The sequence below is a fragment of the Diabrotica virgifera genome, chromosome 1 (assembly GCF_917563875.1).
Source record: "Diabrotica virgifera virgifera chromosome 1, PGI_DIABVI_V3a".
NCBI lineage: Eukaryota > Metazoa > Arthropoda > Insecta > Coleoptera > Chrysomelidae > Diabrotica > Diabrotica virgifera.
In genome coordinates, this window is record NC_065443.1 from 279,528,611 (window position 1) to 279,550,815 (window position 22,205).

A 22,205-nucleotide genomic window follows, 5' to 3' on the forward strand; every position below is an offset into this window, starting at 1 on the left:
GTGAAACCACAGCCCAAACAAGTGGGATTTCATTAAATAATTTAACAAATTGTACCATAAGTTTCAATATTAATAAATAATTCGTTAGTTTTCTTTATTCTTTCAAAAAATAAATTAAAAAATTAAGAGATTTTTTAACTCGACGGTAAGTGAATTACTTACCGTCCAGTTGGAGTACTTACCGTCGAGTTGGATTACTTACCGTAGAGTTGCTAGTAAATGTCACCTACTGACGTAAAATCTGTCACGGTAAACAGTCAAAAATGATCAATCGTGCAAAAAAGTATATATTTCTCAACGAATTGTTTCCATATGAACGATCTTGGCCTGATGAGTAGAATGTTTTTATTAAAATTTAAATTTTTTACATTTTTTCACCCATTTTTTTCGTTTACGTTTTTTGATTAATTTTAGAAGGCACGGATTTAGGTTGTCACCAGAATTTCGGTTCCAACGTTAAATGTTCGCATTTTTAATTGATGGATTCGACCGTTACTTGATGGAAGTTCATTTTATCTAACAATAAAACACTGAAAACGTTTGTTTTCTATACTTCCACAAAATTTATTATAACTAAGTGACTACAGCTGTTTCGGCGAAGTGCCTTTCTCAAGTGATATAGTTTACAATGTGTTTGCCTTTTTAAGTCTTCAACTGAAGAGGTTGAGGAGTGGGGAGCTGTTTGTCTCGAGTTGGTCATTCAGAATTATATCTGTATTTTTCAGTTTATTAATTTCCATAGATTCTAAAAAAGATAGCTTAAGGCCTTTATTTTGAATATGTAGAATTTGAAACTCTTCATTGAAAGAATGATTATGATCTAGAAGGTGAAGTGCGTATGTAGAACTGTCTGTTTTTCTATTGTTGAATGCCCTTTTGTGTTCTGCTATCCGTTTGTCAAAAGTTCTGCCAGTTTGACCGATGTACGTTTTCGGACAGTCACCACAAGTTAGTTTGTACACACCACTCTGTAGTTGCTTTCTATTTCGGCTTTTATTGTTCTTAATATATTTGCTTAAGTTGTTGTTAGTTCTGAAAGCTGGTGTTATTCCTTTCTTTTTTATGTATCTGGCTATCTTTGTTGTTATCTTGCCAGTATATGTGAGAGAGCAGAAGGTACTGGGTTCTTTCTGTGGTGGTGGATACACTAATTTCAGGGCTTTCTTATGGAGTTTTTGGTTTAAAATTTTGTTAACTGTTTGTTCGTTATAGCCGTTGTTTACTGCTATTTGTTTAATGATGTTTAGTTCTATCTCGAAGTTATTTTTTGTCATGGGAATTTCTGTCAGTCTATGTATCATGCTATGGTAGGCTGCTAATTTGTGTTGTGTAGGATGGGATGATGAATTGTGTATAGTTGTGTCAGTATGGGTAGGTTTATGATATACGGAGAACTCATGTTTGTTGTGTAGTCTGGAAATCGTTACATCTAGAAAGTTTATGGAGTTATTCTGTTCTGTTTCTATTGTAAACTCAATATTATTATGAAGTGAATTAATATATGATAGAAATTGGTCAAGTTGTCTGTTAGTTCCTGTAAAGCATACTAGTATATCATCCACGTATCTCCACCAATATAAGAACTGTTTAAATACGGGATGTTTAGAAATTGTTGTTTCAAGTTGGTTCATAAATATATCTGATAGCAATGGGCTTAGAGGATTACCCATAATAAGTCCTGCACTGTTGTTTGTGTATATTTGATTATTGAATTCAAAATAGTCTTGATTTATGCAAATTTCAAGAAGGTGTAAAATTTCAGATGCAATGATCGGATTTGTACTATTATGGTCTAAAAGATTTTTAACTAAAACAAAAGTTTCTGTAGGAGGAACACTAGGAAAAAGATTTTTTACGTCAAATGAAATTAGTCTGGAGTTGTTGGGCAATTGAAAATGTTGTATTTTATTAACTAGTTCTACTGTATTTTTTACGGTGAATTTAGGTGAAAATTTAGTGTATTCTGTAATAATATCTGACAGTTTTTTTGAAAGTTTATATGACGGAGCTGTATAAAAAGAAACTACAGGTCTTATTGGGTGGTCAGGTTTGTGTAGTTTAATAAAAGAGTATAATTTAGGAGGTTGTGGGTTCATAATATTAAGGTATTTCTGTTCTGTTGGATTTAGTATTGATTTTGAATTTTCAATGGCTAGTTTAATTTGTTTTCGGTATTTTTCTGTGGGGTCTTTGTTTAGTTTTATACTGTTTTGGTTAGTTAAAAATTCTATTGTTTTGTTATTATAGTCTCGTTTGTCGATAGCAATAGTAGTGTTACCTTTGTCTGCTTTTGTAAATATTATGTCATGTTTTATTGATTTATTTTTAATTGAAACGGCTATTTGGTTTTCTTTGAAACAGGAATTATTAGTTTCACTACATACATCAGTAATAGATTTTGAAATGATGCTTTTTTCTATGTTTTTGGCAGTTTTGTTTAACGCTACTTCACATTCTACACCTAGATATTCTAAATTTTTTTGATTATTATGTTGAGGCAAGTTGTGTTTGAATCCTTTCTCTAAAAGTTCTATTTCACTATTATTGAATTTAGTATCTGTTAAGTTTATAAATCTATTGAAAAAACTATGATTTGAAAAATTTGTTGTATGAGTATTGAGTTCTATTATGAGTTATTCTATTAGTTATGAGTTATTCTATTATGAGTTCTATTATGAGTTCTATTATGAGTATTGAGTTATATTAATTCACTTCATAATAATATTGAGTTTACAATAGAAACAGAACAGAATAACTCCATAAACTTTCTAGATGTAACGATTTCCAGACTACACAACAAACATGAGTTCTCCGTATATCATAAACCTACCCATACTGACACAACTATACACAATTCATCATCCCATCCTACACAACACAAATTAGCAGCCTACCATAGCATGATACATAGACTGACAGAACTTCGAGATAGAACTAAACATCATTAAATAAATAGCAGTAAACAACGGCTATAACGAACAAACAGTTAACAAAATTTTAAACCAAAAACTCCATAAGAAAGCCCTGAAATTAGTGTATCCACCACCACAGAAAGAACCCAGTACCTTCTGCTCTCTCACATATACTGGCAAGATAACAACAAAGATAGCCAGATACATAAAAAAGAAAGGAATAACACCAGCTTTCAGAACTAACAACAACTTAAGCAAATATATTAAGAACAATAAAAGCCGAAATAGAAAGCAACTACAGAGTGGTGTGTACAAACTAACTTGTGGTGACTGTCCGAAAACGTACATCGGTCAAACTGGCAGAACTTTTGACAAACGGATAGCAGAACACAAAAGGGCATTCAACAATAGAAAAACAGACAGTTCTACATACGCACTTCACCTTCTAGATCATAATCATTCTTTCAATGAAGAGTTTCAAATTCTACATATTCAAAATAAAGGCCTTAAGCTATCTTTTTTAGAATCTATGGAAATTAATAAACTGAAAAATACAGATATAATTCTGAATGACCAACTCGAGACAAACAGCTCCCCACTCCTCAACCTCTTCAGTTGAAGACTTAAAAAGGCAAACACATTGTAAACTATATCACTTGAGAAAGGCACTTCGCCGAAACAGCTGTAGTCACTTAGTTATAATAAATTTTGTGGAAGTATAGAAAACAAACGTTTTCAGTGTTCGCATTTTTGCTTACTAATGTTTGTTTTTTAACCAAGAGGAGTGAATCAAATTTACCGCGCTGTATTGCTTGTTTGTAATTGGTCCAACCGTAGGCAAGTTTACTCCACTGTTATAAAATTTTGACACTAATGACATTTATCAAATTTTGACACTAGTGACATTTCATAGGTTAATTAAGTTATATTGACGATTTTTGTGTTTTCTGTGTTGTTCTTTAATTTTTAGATTGTTAGTCTGCTTTTATATAAAAAGCAGTTATTTTTGGAACTCTTTAGCGACGTAGTAATTTAATATAATATTTATGGATTACCGTTGAGGGCCGACTAGATTAACCAAAAAAGAAGATAATATATTTGGGTATTATTCTAGTGACTTTCCTGGGCGTGAATCTGTCTTTTTAGTTTACTCCTCCTGGTTAAAAAATAAACCATAATACAGTTAGATTTCGTTTCGATTCAGAGTAGACCAAAGGCCTCTCTGAAAATCTCAATGGTGTAAAACGTACGTCAGAGGATGGTGGTTGCCTTAGAAACAGAATGAAAATCTAAACTGTATTTCATTTTATAAAATCGTAGCTTTAACGTCCAATATCGAATTATTTCAGATAGAAGCTTTACCAGAGGTAGTAAAAGCAGTTGGGCATAGAGTTGAAGTTTACATGGATGGAGGTATTAGAGATGGCACTGATGTATATAAAGCTCTAGCTCTAGGAGCTAGAATGGTATTTATTGGTAGGCCTGCCATATGGGGTCTGGTGCATGGTGGAGAACAGGGCGTCAAAAACATTTTGACAATGTTAAAGGGGGAATTAGATAATGCAATGGCTATCACAGGTAATTTTTTGTTTTTACATTATATTTACATTAAAGTTTTACACTAAGAGCCGTCTTTTTAGGTTTGCATTAAGAATCCACATTTTTAGGAGTCCACACTTCTGACCCATAGCTCAAAATTGATTCCACCATGACTCCACCCACTCTTTTCTTATCTTCTTTTGATATATTTTTATCCTACTATAATGAATTAAGGGTAAGACACCATTTTAACAGTCCCCGTTTCAGCGGTTCTCGATTCCACCGACCCTTTTCAGCAGTCCCCGGTTCAGCGGTACCCATTTCAGCAGTCCCCGTTTCGGCGGTTCTCGATTCCACCGACCCGTTTCAGCGGCGTTTGGTTCTGCAGCATGCCGTTTGAGAGGCATCGTTCAGGAAAATGAGTAAAAACGGGACCCTCTTGGGGACAGTAGTTGTAACAATAAAAAATGAATTTTATAAAATAAACAAACAATAAATTGTCCCAAAATCACCCTATATATAGCTTTGCAATTGCATAAAAAGTAGGGTAATATAGTAAATAATTTGCAAAAAATTTTTTAGATTAATTCATGCAATAGTTTTTGTAAAATTGTAAAAGTTTATCCTAGAGGCTAAATATTTATAACATTATTCTACATAAACCAATTTACTTAGGATGATTCTGCGGGTACCTATCGAAAGAGGGAGAGCGGGTTTATCAAATCAATTTGTTTTTTTTTTAATGATGGTCATTTATGATGCCAGTATGAAAAATACTACAAGCCTGGAAGAAGAAGAGAAAAAAATGTTTCAATGGCGCTGCAGTCATTCTTGACGAAGTTGAGTTAGATGATTTAGTTAAAGAAATAAATACACTTTGTAGAAGATGAACTATACCTTGCAAAGAAGCAATTTGTAAGTTGTAGACGTTGACTAGAATAATCAAGTTAAAATTCATGAACATTCTTTTATTTTTAATTTTTGTACTTAATTATATAAATTTATTCAAATAAATTACTATTAAAACGAATACAGAAATTTAATTCTAATTATTGAACTTACACATACATCATTAAATAATGCAAAAATATAATTTACACTTATTAGATTCTTACCTAGACAAATATTAATAGATTTATCGAATAAAATTATAATAAAACAAAAATTACTTTTAGTGCAGTCACTGAAGGTTTTCACCTCCGATTTCGTTGAACCTCCATCGATTTTCATGAAAATTGGTGAGTAATTAGAGGATACCTCAAGGAACAATGGTGACATGATGCCAACTTGCGCTTTTACCCTGGGGGTTGATGCCACCCCTTCTCGGGGGTGAAAATTATTTTATTAAAAATAATACCATAAGTCGATAGAGGGACAAATTATAAGCAAAATTTGTTATATAAAGTTAATAAAATAAATCAACACTTTTTGAGTTATTAAAGACCAAAGATTTTATTTTTTCGTAAAAAAATGCATGTTTTAAATCGGTTTTTCACGTATAAATCAAAAACTATAAGCTGTTACAAAAAAGGTATTATTACTGAAGTTGAAGATAATAAAAAGTTGAATACATTTGTCATATAAAAAACTAAACTAATGTTAGTTCAAAGTGAGTTATTGACAATTGAATGTGTATTTTTTTCGACGAGTACTCAAATCCATGTATTCAAGCTTAAATAACGGGAAAACGATGCAATGTATAAAATATTCCTGCTAAACATTTGTCAAAGTAATTTGGAATACCTATCAAATGAGCTTTAGAAGAAGGTAATAGCGTCAAAATTAAGCAAGTTATAATGAAAATAAAAGAACCGTTTCGATTTTTTTGGGAAAAAAGTGAAAAATAAAACATACGCCATTTCCACAAAAATTAAAATTTATTGTAATCCTTACAATAACTTCTTTACATTAGCATAATTAATGTTTTAGATAATTTTGACCAGTTTAGAATGCATATTTTTTAAAAAAAGATATAATTTAAAAAATCATGATTTTTAAAATTATTTTAATTCTCATATTCTTTTGATAATAACTCCAAAAATACTCAATATACGTAAAAAATTATATATAACCAAATTTTAGTTATATCTGTGTCAAATATTTTACCTGTTTTACTATTTCAATAGGGTAAAAAATAACCGAGATAGAAACGTTTAAATCTTAAATTTTGCTGTGGCAACCATGTAATCGGGATCATTTAACCTTTTATTTTTAAAAAAGTAAGGGGTTTAAAAGATATTCAACGTGCTTATTAAATATCACTTGGAATTATCTTTCAAACAGTTTTTAGTTGAACCTGATATCGTAAACACAAACGGAGTTATTAAAAAAAAAACAATAAAATATTTTGGAAAAAATTTTAAAAGATAAATTTTGAAAAAAATTTGGAGCATAAATTTTAACGCTATTAACATGCTCGGGGGCTCATTTGATAGATATTTTTAAGTACTTTTGACAAATTTTTAATAAGTTTATGTTATAAAATGCATCAATTTCCCGTTATTTCAGGTTGAATACTTAAGAGTTTTTTACTCGCCGAAAAAAATATACATTCAATTACCTATACCTCACTTTTATGTTAATTAATAACATTAAAAGGTTTTTCTAGTGAGGGATTTATTTCATTTCTTATTAGCTTTAATTGTGATAATAATAACTTTTTTGTAAAAACTTACACTTTTTGAGTTATTGATGAAAAATTTGTTAAAAACATGCATTTTTCTCAAGAAAAATTAAAATCTTTGATCTTTAATAACCCAAAAAGTTGCGATTTATTTTAATAACTTTATATAACAAATTTTGCTTGAAATTTGTCCCTCTATCGAATTATGGGGTTAATTTTAATAAAATAATTTTCACCCCCAAGAAGGGGTGCCATCCACCCCCAGCGTAAAAGCGCAAGTTGGCACCATGTCACCTTTGTTCCTTGAGATATCCTCTAACCACTCACCAATTTTCATGCAAATCGATGGAGGTTCAACGAAATCGGAGGTAATAGCTCATATCCGCCTTCAGTGACTCCACTATTTATTAAGGCAGTATCAAATTAAAAAAAATTATGTATTGCATTAATTTATAATTATTATAGAATTTATCTAACTAATATACTTTATTTAATAAAATTTACAGAATCCTTACAAAATAATAATAATTGTAAAATTCAATAACTTTTATAATAAATGTAATCAACTTACTTTTCAGGGATTTTCCATTATTTTAAAGGGTCCTTCCTTACTTTTTATTATTTCACTGCATATACAATCCATAAATTGGATTATAAAATGTAGATTCTTATATAAAATCTGTTCAATTTTCACCTATTAATATTTGTAAACAATTGAAATATGATTTATTAAAAAACAAATGTTAACTTGATTTCTACTGGTCATATAAAACTATTTTTTTCTTTTTTAACGTGTATTTTTTATTATATATTTATCTTAATAATATACTTTATTTAATAAAATTTACAGAATTCTTACGAAATAATTGTAAAATTCAATAATTAAAATAAATGTAATCAATTGATTTTTCCATGATTTTCCATAATTTTAAAGGGTCACAACTTCTTATTACTTCACTGCATAGGCAGTTCGTAAACTGGATCATAAAATGTAGATTCTCATATACAATCTGTTCAATTTTCAGCTCTTAGTTTGTATGAACAACGGAAATATGATTTATTAAAAAATAAATGCTAACTTGATTTCTGTTTGTCATATAAAATTATTTTTTCTTTTTTTATATGCATTTTTTCATCAGTTTTTTATTGAGTCTACATGCAAGCACGGAACATAAAAAATATCTAAGTTATTCTAATTGTTTATAAGCTAAAAAGTCAGGTCTTTTTCAAACAGTTGTTTTAATAACAATTTCAATAAAATGTTAAAATTTTTTTCGAATTCGAAAATTCAAATAATCGACTGCGATCTGCTAAATATCTCACAGAGTCACTGTAGGGCAAGAACAGTTGTATAAATAATTGCTCTCTGGGATAAACAAATTGAATAGCTTATAAAATATTCGGTCGATCTGGTTGAAATTTAGCACACTTAAATAAGTCATTAATTGACGTAATTTAAAGTCATTAAATTTTACGTCATTGTGCAAAAAATAAAGTTATTAATATTTATAATTTACTGCAAAAATGAGGGTTTTTTGCAATTATCTCGGTCAATTGTTTATATATTACAATATGCTTACCACCAAATTAAAGAACTTTTTAAGATCTACATTTATTTGAAACATTTTTCTCTAAAATGTACACGAAACGTTTTATAGTCAAAAAACTGCTTTTTTCATTCTTTACAATTGTTTAAAAAAAAAAACAAAATGTACGTCTTTACGGAATTATCATCATTTACCCCTTATCTACCGTTTAAAACTTTGAAAACCCTGTAGAAAATTTTTACGTGAAATCGATGATTTTTTTCCCTATTAACTGGGGTATATACCAGATAGAGTAGAGCGTCGATAATCCAAACTAATTGGTACAGGGGTAGTTCGGATTATCAAATTGTTCGGATTACCGAACATATGTTCAAAATATACATACAAAGCTCATAAACATAGTATGTACTTAGATATTACCTGTATATTTTCAAACAAGAATAGGTTAAAATAATATCCTACAATAAAACTAATTACTTATCATTGCCATATTATTATTTTCTTATTGAGACCGCTCTATTGGGGACCGCGTTTATGGGGACCGCTGAATCGGGCACCGCTGAATCGGGGTACCGCTGAAACGGGGACCGCTGTATTGAGACCGCTCAATCGGGGACCGCGCTTTTGGGGACCGCTGAATAGGGGTGAAACCGAATTAAGACTTCCTTATATTGCCCATGTTGTTATCTTACTTCCGTTTTTCTTCCTGATTTTTGCTTCCTGATCTGTTCTTATCAAAATATATGCTCCAAGATATTTCAATTTGTGCATTTGATTTATACTATCTCATCGTTAATTAACGGCGAATACCTAGTAGCGTCGCTGTTAACTACTAGATATTCAGTTGAGTTCAGATTTATCTGTAATTCCCTGTAATCTGTCATAATAATAATTGGCTCTATAATCAATGGCACATCATAATCTTAGCCTGTTCTAATATTTTGTTGTGGTAGGTTGTTCCATTCAAGAGCAGCTTGTACTAGCCGTGCGGTTTTTTGTTGATTATCCCAGCAAGCTCTATGGTTTTCAACTTATCCCACAAATACTCTAAAGGGTTAAGGTCAGGTGAGTAAGCAGGCCACTCTAGAACAGTAATATCTTCTGCTTCAAGGAAGTCCGTACTCACTCTGCTTGTATGTGGAAGTGCATAATAATGGTTTTCACATATTTTCAAAATGAGTGAAGACAATGTATTTGTTTTAGGGTGTTCAAAAATAACAGATGTCAATAAAGAAAGAGTGGTTCACGAAAACTACTACGCAAAACTATGAATATCTTAGGCATTGCTCCATTAAAATTAAACAATTTTGTTTCCAGTGCAAATAGAAAATTTAGCAGTCTCGAATCAAAATAAATATTTGCAATATTGCATCCATTTAAAAAAATATTATTGTTGAATTAAATTTTTAAGTATTTTATTTGTTGTTTTGTATAACCTAATATACACCTACCTAATGAGAAAAAACCGATCCAACAGAATTCTTCTCTCCAAGGTTAGTTATCTGAAAAGATATGACTGAGTAAAGTGTAGATTATTGTCATGTACTCAATCAATGGGGGCTAAATAGTTATGTTTTTATATAGACTCGCACCAAGAGATTCAATAAGTAGAGATTATTGTTTACATATAGGACTACCTTCACCTAAATTTTTAGGAAATTTGATATTTTCAAGCCAAAGTAGGTAGGTACTATTAGTTTATAAATAACAAAAAGTACGAATTTCGAAAAACTGGCTGTACCTTCGAATACATATTATACTAATAGTTATTTTCCTAACTAGTGCGGAAAGTGATACTTTCACGCACTAGACTGCCGTTGACCCGAACGACGTGATAGCAGAGTTCGGGCAAGCAGTCGAGTGCGGGGAAGACACTTTCCGCATGAGTTAGGAACAATATTTTTTCTAGGGCCTTACGTTTGGAAAAAAGCCACAAAAATAGAGTTATATCAATTTTTATTGAAAAGTGAAAATACACAAATTAATTCTTTGACAAGGTTGTCAAACCAAACTTTCAATATAATGGGTTACCACGACGACGATATTGGTTTCCAGAACGACGATTCAACACCATTGTAATTGTCTACTGATCTGACTTTTAAATAATATGTCAAAAATAATTTTATTTCATCGAATTATCAGTAGTAATTGCACAAGAGCTCTAAAATTCTATATTAATTTTAGAGATCGAGTGCAATTTGTTGCGATTATTTCATGAATAAAACTGTTCAAAACCAAAATATTATTGTAATTTAATTATGTAAGTACTAACTACAATTAAACACACAGTTGTTATAAATATTTTACGGTTGAAAGTCATCACTTTTATAATTTTTAAAACATTAATTCTCATTAATGTCACTGAATGTATTTTTTCATAGCAACAAAGGGCATCTGACGTAATATACTTGACGACGGGAAATTATCAAAAATGACACTGGTAAACACACAGTTTGCTGCCGGAAATTTTTTTACTGTTTCTAGGTAATTTGGGTCTGTTGAATCCAAAAATGCCACCAGATTTGCTCCATCAGATCGCTTTCAGAAAATACGGCGACATATCACATTTCTAACATATAGGGCAATTTAACGCAGCACTACCTACATATATGTAGTAATGCTACCCATGAAATAAACAAAACACGAATAAAAAGTAAGATATTTATTGTCCAACAATATACTTACAAAAATCATGACACATATCTGCCCAAAAAAACTTAACTTTCCATCTAACCTTACCAGCGTCGCAGCAAAAATGTGTTATTCGGCGTCACCTAAAAACTTCCTTTTATATGATTTTATTGCAAAGGCTTTAAAAGGAAGGTCCCTTTGAAGACAGACTCCAGCAGTAATCTGCCATCATGTGATTGCCTTATCTCCCCTGATACCTCTCTTCCATCGTTTTAATATCTGGTTGAAGCGTCCCCTTTGTTCCTCACTAAGTCACCAAGATTTTCTGGGAAACGGTCTAAATGGCTGTAGAGGTATTTTAATTCTCATATGACAACCGTGTTCGTTAAAGCTGTTGAGCATTTCTTGCCCATTTCATACCCAATTGGTATACTTCCATATTTGTTGCCATTATGTAGGACACACTTTAAACTTCGTTTGGAACTATCGATAAATAGACGCCAGTGATCTGGTGTATACTCCGTACACCCATTTCTTCTAACAGTCCTGTAATATTGTTATAAAAAACCATATCATCTTGCTGAGAAAAAAAAGGCAAAAGATCTTTTTCTGTATTATGGTAGTATGTAATTTTGGTGTCTGGGTGAAGAACATTCCTTTGTTTTAGTCTGGAGGCAAGCAACTCGGAAGAATCCTTTGAAAGGTTCAAAGCTCTGATAAGATCGCTTAGCTCTTCTTGAATAAAGCGCTCAGGATGTGTTGAATCCCCTTCAAAATCACTGCCGTCTTCCCAAATCTATTAGTCTGTAGTTCGTCAGATAACATTTCGACATTATACTCTGGTAACGTAAGTAGACTGCTAAATATTGGAATGGGTATCTGCTCAAGCTGATGTGGAATTAGTCTTGTTGCTGAATCCAGGTTAGGATGGTCTTTGATGAATCGTCAAAATGATTTTTTGGTTCCCTCCTTTCGTCCACTGTCGCAAGTTTTCAAGACAAGTTTTTCACACTACATGTTAAGCCCAGGATTTATCTTTATCTCCTAAATGAACTCCAAAATAGCCTTGATATGCCCTTTTGTCCATTTGCCCATTTGTCTTAGAATTTGTTAAGTTTGTTTTAACCATATTGCAATTATAGTGGTCGAATATACAGAAATGTAATAATATTTAAGTATTTGATGAGAATGTTATATCTCGAAAACTAGAGCCGATACAAAGAAAAGGTTTGCATTTTTGGAATCAGCAGATGAATTAACTATAATCAGTTGATTTTTTTTCGGCAGCAAGACAAAATTTTTTTTTGTTGGGCTGTGTTATCGATTTAATTTAGATTTCTGTAGCTTTCTATTGGTCAGAATCTCCTATGAATGAAATAATCAGTAGTAATTGCACAAGAGCTCTTGGGAAATACGGGGTGAAAAATATTTTCTCGTAAGTGAAAAAATATACGTTCAAAATAGGCCCGGAATTGGATAAAATGACTAATTCTAAGCAACTTTTGTTCTATAGAGTTTTTTCACTAAGTCAATACTTTTCAAGTTATTTGCGAGTCAATATGTTCATTTTTAACAAATAAAAAACATGTTTATGGATGGTTTTTCGCAGATAACTCTAGCGAAAAAAAATATTCTTAGTAAAAATATAGCTTATAAAAAATTGAAAAAAATGGTGTACGCGTGAGGTCTGCAGACCCAGTGTTGTAGCTAATGAAAAGTAGGTTCTTCTTCGTCAAATTTCAAATCGAATATTTCATTGTGAAATAACCAAAAAACAGAGCACTTTTCGGGGAAAATTCATTACAACTTTTTTAAAGTGTTTAAAAAAGGTTTATTTTTGTTTTTTAAAAAAATTTCTAACATTAAAAATAAGTGAGTTACGCTCAAAATATTGTTGGTCCCTTTATTTTTTATTACAAAAATCGCGAAAATCACCTCCTTCGCCAGCTTCCCAAATAAAATTAATCGTAACCGCTTCACAAGTTACTTTACTTATGTATTGTTTATATTATCTATAAGTTTCATTGGTTCAAAGTGCTCAGTTTTGAAAAAATTGGGTTTAAAATAAAACATTTTTTTTTATTTTGAAGAAAAATGGAATTGTTCATGGAATTAACTTAAAAATTATTAGTAATACCAAAAATCTTAAAGAGTAATAAAATAAAATGTACGTTTTGCTTTTGTGAATATTTTTCCTTTTTTGTTTTCTTGTTATACTAAAATTGATTATGCTGTGGCTGTTCAAAATTTGCCTAAACTCGTGATTAGTTACTCGTTCAAGCCATTTTAACTACAGCTTTTTCAAAGATAAGCACTTTGAACCGATGAAACTTATAGATCATATAAATAATATATAAACAAAGTAACTTGTGAAGTGGTAATGATAACATTTATTTGTGATACTAATTCGGGGGTGATTTTCGCGATTTTTTTACCAAAAAATAAAAGGGACCAACAATATTTTGAGCGTAACTCACTTACTTTTAATGTTACAAGTTTTTTAAAAAACAAAAATAATCCTTTTTTTAAACACTTTAAAAAAGTTGAAATGAATTTCCCCGAAAAGTGCTCCGTTTTTGGGTTATTTCACATTGAAATATTCGATTTGGAATTTTATGAAGAAGAACCTACTTTTCATTAGCTACAACTCTGCTTCTACTGGGTCTACAGACCTCAAGAATACACCGTTTTTTGAGTTTTTTATAAGCTATATTTTTGCTAAGAATATTTTTTTCGCTGAAATACTTATTTTTTGTCCAAAAACCGTCCAAAAACATGTTTTTTTCTGTTAAAAATAAACATATTCACTTGAAAATAACTCGAAAAGTATTGACTTAGGGAAAAAACTCTAGAGAACAAAAGTTGCTTAGAATCAGCCATTTTATTAAATTCTGGACTTATTTTGCATGTATGTTTTTCACCTTCGAGAGGGGGGTATTCCCCTCTATTTTTGAAAAATGGAGGGGATGTAGAATTGTAAACGTTTTCTTATATAATAATAGACAATTTTAACTACTTATTCCCAAATTTTCATCCTTCCTTTATTTTTTTGGAGTCAGATTGATCTTTGATCGGGCTATAAGGACTAGAGGTTATACCACTGACTACCACAAAATACAAAAAAATAATTTTCTATGGGAAATAAGCCACAGTTTTACTAAAAAATGAATTTATTAACGTTTCGAAGCCCAAATCGGGTTTCGTTGTCAAAATATATTAAATAAATTATAAGAAGAATTTTTTTACTTAGCAACAACATTTTTGTTTATTTAATAGTATTTTGTATTTTGACAACGAAACCCGATTTGGGCTTCGAAACGTTAATAAATTCATTTTTTAGTAAAATTGTGGCTTATTTCCCATAGAAAATACTTGATTATAAAAATGCCACAAGGAAACAGCTTCAGAACAACAACAAAAAAATAAATAAAAACAATTTAAACATTATTCGTTTTACATTGAAATTTTGTATGCTATTGACTTTAAAACAACTAGATTCAATTTGTTTGTTAAATACTTTATTGTTATGTATTTGCTATTAAATTGCTTTAAAATAAATATTGTTTGACTTCGTATGTTTGTTTTTTTTTTAAATTCGCACGAAGTAGTAAGAAATATCAGATGTTTCCATATAAGTTTCCATATAAGTGTGTATATTATATTTCTGGTCTTTCTTCATACTCTATTCTCTTCATTGCACTTAGTTCACTCACGCATTTCCTGATCTAAATAAACGATCACGGAACTGTTCCGACATTTACCACACTCACCAACTTTCCCTCTCTACCATTCTTTGTTTTGGTGAATTCCCAAAGCTCTTCACTTTACCATTCAGTCAGTCCATACACAGGTATTGTACACACCTAAAGCACGATCGTGTTTTCAGTGCACACTGTTTTGTTGTTTGCGGCTCTCGCAATTTTTCGATCGCGGTTTGCGATTTTCTCGTGTTCCGATTTGATTCGCGACAAGCTATTTTGCGGTTGTTTGACAGAAAAAGAACATGCAGTGAAACAAGATATCGAACATTTGAATTTTTGGTGTATAAAAAACGATTTATTGGATGAGATTAAGGTAATTGGTTAAACAATGTAAACCTAATATTATTTCAAATTAACTTTTTCTTTCTAAATTGAAAGAAAAGACAATATTTATATATTTTTAAGGAAAAACTATTATATTAATTATGGTTATATTTTTTTATAAATTGTTAAGGGGATGGGTACGAACTTTCGGCTTCAATGCTATTTAAATGGTATTCATTTTTTTCGAATCCTGAGAAAACTAATAAGTATTTTTGAATAAGACTAATAAGTACTATTAAAGTGAATCTCGGTAGAGCGAATTCAGTATACTAATGAATGTTTTTACGTAAAAAACATAGCTATTTTGCGGTATTTTGACATAAAAATAACTATGCGGTGAAACAAGATATCGAGCATTTGAATTTTTGATTTAACTAAAAACAATTTATTAGATGGTAGGAAAGTAGGAAGGTAAGACTTTTACTTTCCAAATTTGAAAAAGACATTTTTTAAATATTTTTAGAGGACAAACTATTAAATTTATGGTTAAAATTTCTTTTATATTGAGGTAAGTAGATATACAAAAAAATGTTGGGAATTTCTTTTTTTTTCATCACTGCAGAGGGCGTCTTCCAAGAGATGCATTTTAATTTGGGAGAAACTTATCTGCTTTCCTGTAACACTTTTTTTAATTCGAACGGGATTTAATTCGTGAGACTGTTTTTATCCTTATGGGGTCGGTAATCACCGGAGGGACCGCAGACATTCGGATACAATTAGCGTCTCTTGATAAAGACATGAAGTGGACTTTACTAAGTAACAAGACATTTACTCAACACCAGGGCCGCGTTTAGGTCAATTGACGCCCTAGGCAATTCTCTAGTAGTCGCCCTTCAAACATGTACCATTTTTGCTAAAAAATTGCAGAAATTTTTATTTAAATAAGAATACATTATAAATGGATTTAAATTACGATGTTTATATATCTATAACAGAAAAAATTGTCATTGCAGTTCGATCACATCAGCGACTTCTTTTCAAAAAAAGACTTTTCAAAAAAAAATTGTTTTCTTGACAAAATCTACAAATTGTTAACATGTTCTTGCGTCATACTTGATGGGAAATTATTTTTAATTCTTCACATTTTCGAAAATGACCTTTCAGCAGACACAATGGCAACTGGGATGCACAAATAAATGTGCAAAGCAATGTCAAAATTAGGGAAAATATCTTTCAATCCACTTAGTGCAGTCACTGAAGGTTTTCACCTCCGATTCCGTGGAACCTCCATCGATTTTGATGAAAATTGGTGAGTAGTTACAGGATACCCCAAGGAATAAAGGTGGCATGATGCCAACTTGCGATTTTACCGTGGTGGTTGGTGGTGGATGCCATCCCTTCTCGGGGGTGAAAATTATTTTTTTTTAATAATACCATAAATCGATAGAGACAAATTCTAAGCAAAATTTGTTATATGTATAAAGTTATTAATATTAATCAATACTTTTTGAGTTATTTAAGATCAAAAATTTTATTTTTTCGTAATAGAATGCATATTTTAAAGCTGTTTTCCACGTATAACTCAAAAACTAGCTTTTACAAAAAAGTTATTACCAAAATTGAAGATAATAAAAAGCTGAATACACTCATCACTTAAAGAACTAAACTTATGTTAATTAAAAGTGAGTTATGGGTAATTGAATGTATATTTTTTTTTGACGAGTACTCAAATCTAAGTATTCAAGCTTAAAGAACGGGAAAACGATGCATTTTATAAAATATACCTGTTAAGCACTTGTCAAAGTACTTCGAAGTACCTATCAAATGCGGTCCAGTAGAAGTTAATAGCATCACAATTAAGCAAGTTATGATGAAAATAAGAGAACCCTTTAGAACGTTTTAGGAAAAAGTGAAAAATAAAACATACGCCATTTCCACAAAAATTAAAATTTATTTCTTATATCCTTAGAAGAATTTCTTTATATTAGCATAAGTAATGACTTCAACAATTTTGACCTGTTTAGAATGCATATTTTTGAAAAGAAGATATGTATAATTTAAAAAATCAGAATTTTTAAAATGATCGTAACTTTCATTTTCATTTGATAATAACTCAATACCCAATATACGTAAAAAGTGATGTATATGTATAACCAAATTTTAGTTTTTTCTGTATCAAATATTTTACCTTTTTAAAAGATTTTAAAGTTTAAAAGATTAAATTCAACGTGGTTTAATAGCCATTAAAATTAACTTTCAAATCGTTTTTAGACAAACCTGATATCGTAAACAATATTTTTTTTGGAATTTTGAAAAATATTTGGTGTATAAATTTTAATGCTATCAACTTGTTCGGGGGCTCATTCGATAGATATTTCTAAGTACTTTGACAAATGTTTAATAAGGTTATGTTATAAAATGCATAATTTTTCCGTTATTTAAGCTTGAATACTTAGATTTGGGTACTCGTCGAAAAAAATATAGGTACATTCAATTACCTATAACTCACTTTTAGTTAACATTAAAAGATTTTTCCAGTAAGTAGTTTATTTCATTTTTTATTAGCTTTAATTTTGGTAATAAAAACTTTTTTGTAAAATCTTATAGTTTTTGAGTTATTTATGAAAAAGCGGTTAAAGACATGCATTTTTCTCACGAAAAATTAAAATCTTTGATCTTTAATAACTCAAAAATTCGATTTATTTTAATAACTTTATGTAATAAATTTTGCTTAGAATTTGTCCCTCTATCGATTTCTGGGGATATTTTTAATAAAATAATTTTCACCCCTGAAAAGGGGTGGCATCCACCCCCGCGCAAGTTGACACCATATCACCTTTGTTCCTTGAGATATTTTCTAAACAGTCACCAATTTTCATGCAAATCGATGGAGGTTCAACGAAATCGGAGGTAATAGCTCATATCCACCTTCAGTGACTGCACTAACTCTTCTTTAAATATTAAGATATTATGTCAATTGGTGATTCTATTGTGCCATCCAAATGACCCTTTACGTGAATGCATTCATTTATGAAAGATGTATTTTGGTCGTCTTTATTTTGTATCAAATTTTCAGCTTCTTTAATAATTTCTTCATTGCTTAATTTTGGCAAATCTGTTAATAACACGAAAATGTTGATAAATAAGTCGATAAGATTCCAAACGTCTATTTAGGTCTCTTATCAGAGTGTCGATTATAATATGTGTGTGGATCTTCATCTCATCACTAGTTGAAAAGTTTAGTTCATCATCGGCCCCCTCGTCAAATTGAATTTTTCTTTTTCTCTTTCTTATTTCTTTATATGTTTTATTAGGGCACAATTTTTTGGCTTCCTTGCGTTAAAGTAACTTGAAAGAGCTTCATACTCTTTAATGACAGAAGCCAGATCCATAATTTTTATATGCAAATATTTTTTGTACAGTATTTTTGCCGCCCTCAAATAATGTGCCGCCCTCAAATAATGTGCCGCCCTAGGCAACTGCCTATAATGCCTAATTGATAAAGCAGCCCTGCTCAACACTCAACACACACCACACAATACACTGTCTGATAATATTATGATTATTTCGATGTGTCCTATTACTTCGACTGCCTTTTAAATTACTAGCAGTTCCAGGCATTTTTCCGATTTTCACATCAATAATTTTCGATAATTTTCAATAATATAAAACACGTGCTCGCTTTATAAGTTTTAGAAACCAACTGTCGAGTTGCAGCGGCACAGGTCAGGCGTCGCGGGCGTTGTTGAATACATTTATTTTATTTAGCGTATGGCTCTATCACAGTTTTTGTATAAAAATAAAGATCACATTTCACAGTTACCTCGTGGATGTTATTCTTGGTAGAAGTAGAAATCAAGGCTGCATTTTCTATGTCTGTACGTACGTAAGTTGCTACACCGTAGGCTCTGTCGTAGGTAGCACCCAGTCGATCATAGCCGGGGATTTTTCCTCTTGAACTTAATTGAAATTCGTTTTCTGTATGCGTTTCTTGTAATGCGACCAGATCAATATCATTATCTTTTAATAGTTTGTGTAGAATTTGACATTTGGTTCTACTTATACCTTCTATATTTAATTGGCAAACTCTTACATTGGGTCCAATTTCTTTTGTAAATTCTTCTTTGGAAACTCCATTCAATAACTGTGTCATCTTTAATAATTATTCCAAAATAACTGATATCTGCCAGGAGATCTTTAGGAAAGCTTGTCTGGCGCCTCTTGTGCTAGCTCTTTAGTTTACCCAGGGTGCACGTGCAGTATTAACTGTGGACGAGAACTAGCATTACACCCCCTTTGAATGTATAAAAATATGTATAAATAAGATATAAATAGAAAAAATATAATTATTTTAAACGATTTTGAAAAGTTTGATTTTGACAATTATGACATTTTTAATTTAGAATACAAAAGACTTATAACTCAGGTAGGTACCGTTATAAAGATATAACTCGGTTTCTATTTCGAATTTCTTAATAAAAATTTAGGACAGTTTTTCTATGGTAGGGGAAGTATGCCTGAGACGGCATACTGGCTGAGATTGCATATCACGCGTTTTTCGTAAACTATTCCAGATTTGGTGCCTGGTGTGACAGTTTTCAGTTCCTCAAGTTAAAATTTGTCAACATTGTTGAACTTATGCATGTTAGTTTTATTTTGACAGCAGTAGCCTTTGGAATGTTAATTAAGTAGGACAAAATATTTATTGACTTTTTTGTATCACATTATAATTCACGAGTCTTTACACCTGAGTTAAGTTTTTATTTTTTGTGATATTCCTTTACCTTATGCCTATCACGCCTGTATCGATTTATATCTTAAAAATGTGCTTAAGAAAAATTAGGTTAAAAAAACGGTATGATTGCAATGTTGCCTGAGATGGCATAGTAAGCAGGTGGATAAGATGGCATAGGTATGCCATCTCACCCTTATGCGTTTTTTGACTGCATTAATTTTGTTATATGATTGAAGTTTGTCGTTACAGTTATGGATCGTTTTAAGAGGAATTCGAACCGACAAAATCGATTCCGTCGATATTGAGACAAGTGACGAGGAAGATGCTGCTTGCATTTTTTGTAATGGCCTCTTTTCATTATCTCTTTCTCGAAAAACCTGACTAAGATGTGCCAAATGACTAACCTTGCCAAATGTGTGGCAAGTGGTCATATTCCGAATGTGCCGGTGTACCCAAGACTACAAAAAAAATTATTTGTGACTTATGAGTCGAGATTAGTGCCTTTATTTCAAGGGTATGCCATCTTACTCACATGTATGTGGGTGAGATGGCACATGTAATACTTTACAATTTATTTTCTCAGAAAAAAACTATAATATATACCTTGTTAAAAAGTAATGTTATATTTATGTAAATGTTCCTGGCACTGACTTTGATTTTTATTACATGTCTAACTCTATCGATTATCGATTACAAAACATTTAAAAAAAAGTATACCGTCTCAGGCATATCTCCCCTACTGATGCATGTTTTTACATAAAAAAAAAACAAAAAATCGATCGTGTTTTCAGTGCAAACTGTTTTGTTGTTTGAGGCTCTAATTTTTTCGTGTGAAAAAGAACTATGCAGTGAAACAACATATCGAACATTTGAATTATTTTTGCAACTAAAAACAATGTATTGGATGATATTTAGGTAATTGTTGTAATATAAACAATATTAGTGTAGGAAACAGAGGTTAAACCTCGCAAAATGGACACAAGTCCGGTTTTATTTTTTTATGGTATATTAAGGAGTGCTTATTATAATACTAACTTTTTCTTAAAAAATTTCGCCCCGGAACCCCCCTTTTCATCCCTTTAAAGGGGATAATTTGTGGTTTTTGCAAAACGTAGCCCTTCCTGTACATTTTGTAAAAAATTTACTTAATAGTAAAATGAGAGAAATATTTCCTACTATTTATTTCCCGACAGCATATGTCTATCACCCACCGTTTAGCTTGGGTGGCGCCCCAAAGTTGACAAGTTTTAACAAAAGATGTTTAAAAAAATATTTTTCCCTAACTGTAATGAAAATTAAGAAGAATCCATAGGGAGGTTAATCACAAATAAGTGGCTGATTTTTTGATATAGGTTTCATTTAAGGGCAGTTCCCATTTTTTAATTACAGGGTGTTACATTTTAAAAAACCCCTTTTTATACAATCTGAACCGCTTATACTAGAGTAAAAAAAGTTTCAGCGATTATCCATGTACTGGTGTTATTTACAAATTTCTATAATGCACCCCCATTTTTTTTACGGAACCACCTCAAAAAAAGGAGAATTAATAAAGAAAGTGATTTTCATGGAATCCTTCACACACCATACCCTTTATTAAAATGCTTCATATATATCATTTTGTGCAGGTTCTTATTACCCATGCATGGACACCAAAAGCGATTTCTTGATGCAACCCCTGTATTCAAAAAAAATAAATAAAGGGGGGGTTGAAAAAAATTTTGTTTTTGCTTTTTGACCCGTATGGACATATGCTCCATCAATTGGGTTTTTCATAAATATATATGATTTTTGCAACATCCCTGCGGAAACTACCCCTATCCTTGAAAATAAACTGCAGAAACTATCCCTATCCCTTAATGTCTTGATGGGTCCCTAGACGAGAAGCGAGTAACCATGTTATTCCTTACTGATAATCAAATAGGTATTGTGATAATTACTTTCTTTTCTTTGCTTTAGGAAGAACTTAAAAAGGTTGTGACTGGCTGAGTGGCAGAAGCCTGTGCCAAAAAAAAAACAAAAATCCCTATCCCTTGGAGAGCATGTTTGGACGATTTTCTCATTATCTATGCATTTTTTTAAACAAAACTTATACAGGATTAAAGACCACTATTTTCTCTACAAATAAGGCCCAATTCATTTTTTTCATATAAGCAACCGTATGTAAACCTCAGAAATGCTTTGGCGAGCATCAGT

The 22,205-nt window shown here is 31.1% G+C and overlaps 2 protein-coding genes across 3 annotated transcripts in view; both read left to right on the top strand.

Moving 5' to 3' along the window:
* Positions 1–10,039, top strand: part of LOC126879107 (uncharacterized) — a 45,121-nt gene extending 35,082 nt beyond the window's left edge. Inside the window, exons 6-8 of one of the 2 annotated variants that reach the window (XM_050642052.1) lie at positions 4,262–4,490; positions 9,575–9,686; positions 9,825–10,039. In XM_050642052.1, coding sequence (XP_050498009.1) covers positions 4,262–4,490; positions 9,575–9,672 — 327 coding nt within the window. In that variant the 3' untranslated portion in view covers positions 9,673–9,686; positions 9,825–10,039. The remainder of the gene's footprint in view (positions 1–4,261; positions 4,491–9,574; positions 9,687–9,824) is intronic. The other variant, XM_050642053.1, reaches the window with a different exon arrangement.
* Positions 10,040–15,085: 5,046 nt separating this feature from the next.
* The window catches only part of LOC126879108 (cadherin-23), a 178,540-nt gene continuing 171,420 nt past the window's right edge, over positions 15,086–22,205 (top strand). Inside the window, exon 1 of the mRNA XM_050642054.1 lies at positions 15,086–15,326. The gene's annotated coding sequence lies outside the window, so the exon portion shown is untranslated. The remainder of the gene's footprint in view (positions 15,327–22,205) is intronic.